Source organism: Urtica dioica, chromosome 9 (genome assembly GCF_054948205.1).
Source record: "Urtica dioica subsp. dioica isolate 48M chromosome 9, U.dioica_male_clone48M_v1_H2, whole genome shotgun sequence".
NCBI lineage: Eukaryota > Viridiplantae > Streptophyta > Magnoliopsida > Rosales > Urticaceae > Urtica > Urtica dioica.
In genome coordinates this window covers 2,346,466-2,351,872 of record NC_142764.1, presented here as the reverse complement: position 1 = coordinate 2,351,872, position 5,407 = coordinate 2,346,466, and the positions used below count along the sequence as shown (strand labels likewise).

Sequence of the window (5,407 nt, the reverse complement as noted above, 5' to 3'; positions counted from 1 at the left end):
CACCTTGATAATACATATTTTCTTGTTTTTCTAATAGAGAATAATAACACAACAAATTAAAAATGTAATGTGGTTTAATTAGTATTTCGTTTTATTATTTGTATACCCAATAGCTAAATATTATAGATAATGTGTGTTTATTTTTAAAAATATATTTTAACTAAGTAAATATTTATTTGATAGTCTATAAAATTATATAGATAACTAAGAAATATAATAATATGATTGAATATAAAAAAATACCTGTTAGGGATACGTAGACTAAAAATAAAATATGTATATATATAATTGTTAATATTATATTTTTAATAGATAGATAAATAATATATTTTTATAGGTTAGAAATAGAGTTCGTAAATGGCAGATATATATGATTGGATTAAACATAAATTATATATCAAAGTTATAAAACTGTTAAAATATGGATTGTTGATGCTAGTAATTTATATTTGAGATTTGTAACATAATAACTTAATGGAGATTCCTTTAAAATAATATCTAAATTATTAAATTATTTAGCGAAATAGTCAACATTAATCAGTCCCGCCTTTTTTTCCAAATCAACATCTTCTTCTCTAACCCTAACGAGAATAGATCTTCATAATCCAGAAATCATTTTTAACGAATAAGTCCCTTAATCTCACCACGTCTGAATCCTCCGAGACGTTTCCAATGTAGATCTTCCTCAACGAAGCTGATCTGACGAAGGAGAGAGGGCACATCGAGGCGGATCTTGTTCTTCTCTGATGAGATTGAGAGAGAATGTCGTTGGTTTTTTCCCGACGAATTCCAGCTACAAGCTCTCTAGCATCAGCTAGGGTTTCAGCAAAGACGCGAAGAAGCGAGAGAGAGAGAGAGAGAGAGAGAGAGAGAGAGAGAGAGAGCATCGTCTCCGATCGTGCTCGACGTCGATTGAGGGCATTCGAGGTGGAGCCGCCCTCGATGGGTCTGTGTTCTCTGGTTCGTTCGCTTCTCCAAGTCCAGTTCGGCGGCAGTTAATCCGACTAACGGTCACAATTAATCCGACTAAATATCACAGTTAGTTAATCCGATTAACTGTCACAATTAATCCGATTAAATATCACAGTTAATCCATCCAGTAACTGTCACAATTAATATGATTAACTGGATTAACTTTGAAGAACCTCTTTCAAAAACGATTTCGAACATCGGCGAGTCTCGCAGTTGCGCCAATCCGGCCATTCGATGATCGCAAGTCCATTTTATCGTATTAACTTTGATTGTTAAATCAGATTAACTGTGAATGTTAATCTGATTAAATGTGATGATCCTCCTCCGGTCTCATACATCGGTGAGTCTCGCAGTTGTGCTGATTCAGTCGTTCGATGGTCACAAGTAAATTTCTGCATATTAACAGTGATAGTTAATTCGATTAAATGTGAAGGTTAATCGAATTAACTTTGTGTGAATTAATGTGATCATTATTCCGTCCCCGGCGAGGATCATGAATTCGACTATGCTATGGCCAGTAAGGTCGAGCTCGGCGTGTGTTTCGAGTAAGAGGTTCGTGAGACCTAGGGTTTAAAGCTTCCGTACAATGGCGGAATTGAATCCGGCGGCGTCAGAGTCAATCACAAAGCCGTTCAAGTTTTAGAAGGTCGAGAGAGACGATGTCGAAGCTCTGGAGACACATATTTTGATTTGACAGAGTTGTTATGGTTGAAGACGATGAAGACGATGTAGAAAGGTATAATTAATATATGGACTTTTTGTATGAAATAGCCATTTCAAACTTAGTGTTTAGCAAAATAGTCAAGGTTTCACAAGTTGATGTAAAATAGCCACTTATAATGTAAATGTACTAATATACCCATGATTATTTATAAAAAAATTAATCCTGCTTCCAAAAAATATAATCCACTCTATGATAAACCAAAAGTAGAAAAGGAAGAAAAAGATGTCAAAAAATTTAATCCTGCTTTCGAAAAATTTAATTCACTGTGCAATAAATCAGAAGAAGAATAAGATGTCAAAAAATTTAATCATGCTTTCAAAATTTTTATTCCACTGTGCGATAAATCAGAAGAAGAAGAAGATGCAGAAAAACTCGACGATGATCTCCGATGGTGATCTTACACGAACAGCCTGCTTCGCGACTGATACGAAAAAATCGATAATGACGATGATGATGACGACAATACGGAACGAGATCCTGAGCTATTGACGATGAGTACGACAATTTGTACTCATCAACGAAGACAGAACTGTGAAGATCGGGACGGCGATGGCAATGGCGATCGACGAAGAAGAGGACAGCGATGACGACGACGGCCGACGTAGATAACGACGGTGATGACAACGATGATCTCCAATATCGATCGAGAGCTATTTTTAGGGGTTTTTTTTCATCGATTTTATTGTTTGGGTAAACCTGAGTATCTGGTGTATAAGGATATTTGGGGAGTTTTGTCAATTTTGTGCTATTTTCCCTAAACTTTGAAAAGTTGGACTATTTCGTTAAATCAAAATTTGAAAATGGTTACATAAATGCATCGCCCTTAGTATTTTGTATTTTTGGGTTTGAATTTCAGTGATTTACCAAATTAAATTTATTAAAGAATTAAAAGAGAGGTCTAATATAAGTTAAATGGCTAGTTATTTCGAATTTAGGACTTGAAAATTGAAAGTAATGGCACATCCGTAGGACTCACAACCAAGAACCAACCGACTATCGTGTTTCAAATAATTAAATTGCGGTGGAAGAGTATAGAGTGGGTCGTATAAATAAGAAAAAGAAACGCAAAAGAGAAAATAAAATTGAAAAGGAAAAGCTGTCGGTTGTGACGTGTTTTGTTGCGGAGGTGTGAAACCCAGAAAGAAAGGAATGCGAAGGAGGATCGGCGGAGAATAAGGAAAGGATAGGGAGACCGGAGATGGCATCGGCGTCAGGGAGAAAGGAGAAGCTGCTGCTGGGGAGGTTCGAGGTGGGAAAGCTGCTGGGGCAGGGAACATTCGCGAAGGTGTACGTGGCGCGCAACGTGGCGAGCGGAGAGAGCGTGGCCATAAAGGTGATCGAGAAGGAGAAGATTCTGCGCGGGGGGCTGATGGGGCACATAAAGCGCGAGATCGCGATCCTCCGGCGCGTAAGGCACCCTAACATCGTGCAGCTGTTGGAGGTGATGGCGTCGAAGACGAAGATCTACTTCGTGATGGAGTTGGTCCGCGGCGGCGAGCTGTTCAACAAGGTGGCGAAGGGGCGGCTAAAGGAGAGCCTGGCCCGGTCCTACTTCCAGCAGCTGGCGTCGGCGGTGTCGTTCTGCCACGCGCGCGGCGTCTTCCACCGCGACCTCAAGCCCGAGAACCTCCTTCTGGACCACGAGGGGTCCCTGAAGGTGTCCGACTTCGGGCTGAGCGCGGTGTCGGACCAGGTGCGGCGCGACGGCCTCTTCCACACATTCTGCGGCACCCCCGCGTACGTGGCCCCGGAGGTGCTGGCGCGGCGCGGCTACGACGCTGCCAAGGCCGACATCTGGTCCTGCGGCGTGGTCCTCTTTGTCCTCATGGCCGGCTACCTCCCGTTCCACGACCACAATTTGATGGCCATGTACAAAAAGATCCACCGTGGGGAGTTCCGCTGCCCGAACTGGTTCTCCCCCGGCCTCGTGCGCCTCCTTCGCCGCCTCCTGGACACCAACCCGGCCACCCGCATCACCCTCCCCGACCTCATGGCCCACCCCTGGTTCCTCAAGGGCTTCCACGCCATCCTTGACTCCCCAGCCGAACAGGAGCAAGTAATGGCCGCGGCAGAAGTGGAGGAAACCGCCCTGTCTGACTCCGAGGCAGCTCAGCAGCGCAGCAGGAAGAAACCACTCTGTCTCCCTCGCCCCGCCAGCCTCAATGCATTCGACATCATATCATTCTCGCGCGGCTTTGACCTCTCCGGCCTGTTCGAGGAAGGGGCCAACGAGGCGCGGTTCGTCACGGGGGCGCCCGTAGCCGACATCATGGCTCGCGTCGAGGAGGTGGGCCGCCTCGTCAGCCTCAGCGTGCGCAAGAAGGACTGCCGCGTGAGCCTGGAAGGCTCCGTCGAGGGGGAGAAGGGACCCCTAACAATCGCGGCCGAGATATTCGAGCTCACGCCTTCCCTCTCGGTTCTTGAGGTAAAGCACAAAGCCGGCCACAGCCACGAGTTCAACCATTTCTGCAACCACCAACTCCGCCCACTCATCGACACCTTGACTCCCCCTCCTCCTCTCCCAACTTCAGATCCTAGTTAGTCCTTTTTTGTTTGCTCTCTTTGTTCCTTCTCATTCCTGTAAATGATGTCTTGTTAGTGTCAAATCTAATAATCATCACAATCTATGTTGTTTGTTTGCTGTTTTTTTTAGCAAAGTTCAATCTTCTAATTTTGCCTGTCACTTTCTTAGTCACCAAATTAGGTGCTTAATCCATGGAAAGAATTATCTTGCATACATACTGATGATATTCATAATCAACACGACTCTTCCTATTGTGTGTACAGCTAAGACTGATGGTACACTGGGATCATGGACCACATGAATTCAAATCAAGATTTTTTTGTGTGTGATTCTACTTTTGGGGTTATTAATTAAGAAGAGTCGTTGTTTCACTTCAAAAATGTCTCGTTATGAATTTGGTTTTGTGATCTGTGTGCTCGCTTACCACCAGGATTGTTGGATCATATTCGGAAACAGATTCTTTATCAACCAAACAATATACTTAATAGTGACGAGATATAGAGTTTTCATTCCTCTTGAGTGATATCTTTCTTTAATGAGCTAATATTTATCAGTGCATTTGTACCCGATTACTCTACGGTACCAGACATGCCTTGTCCACCATACATTATTACCATATTTTATCATCAATTTGATGTCCCATTTGACATATTTTGATTTATTTCAATTTCAATAAGATTAGATATGCACGTATCTTTACCACCTGCGGGTGGCACTTGGCTTCATTGGGAGTTGTTGTCGCAGTTTTTCGGACAACGATTTAGGAGTCAAAGGCGGTTAGACCCGAGGCCGGACCAAGTGGTCTCGTCTTGACTCGAGCGTGTCGGGCTTGGTATCCCAAGCCGTCCCTTAGCTGTTGGTGATGTCTATCTCGTCCAAGCACCTGAAAAGATAAGAGAAGATGTGTGAACTACAAAGGGGAAACAGAGGGGGTGCCTCTGTTTACCTCTCCGACGCTCAACATTAGTAGGATTGAGGTGAAATATTGAGGGTTTAAGTGTTTAGAGGCCAAAGATGAGTGAAACGAGTGAGTTATGAATTCGACAGCGTTTCGGAGCTCAAAATTGGATTACCTGGACCAGGGAAGGGACCCCGGTATTTATAGGCGACCAAGGGGCATTTGGGCAACCCCTTGGCCGAGGATAGCATAGGCTCGGCCATTGGCCGAGGATGGCCGATGGCCGAGG

General features: G+C 43.7%; 1 protein-coding gene across 1 annotated transcript; it reads left to right on the top strand.

Annotated features, from left to right (window-relative positions):
* The first annotated feature begins 2,623 nt into the window (after positions 1-2,623).
* On the top strand, positions 2,624-4,433 carry LOC149384613 (CBL-interacting serine/threonine-protein kinase 12-like). The gene has a single exon (XM_089625490.1). The coding sequence runs from the start codon at positions 2,895-2,897 to the stop codon at positions 4,236-4,238; it is 1,344 nt and encodes a 447-aa protein (XP_089481616.1). The 5' UTR covers positions 2,624-2,894; the 3' UTR covers positions 4,239-4,433.
* The last annotated feature ends 974 nt before the right edge of the window (positions 4,434-5,407 follow it).

Coding starts and splice junctions, on each gene's coding strand:
- LOC149384613 (XM_089625490.1), top strand. CDS start 2,895: ATGGCATCGGCGTCAGGGAGAAAGGAGAAGCTGCTGCTGGGGAGGTTC.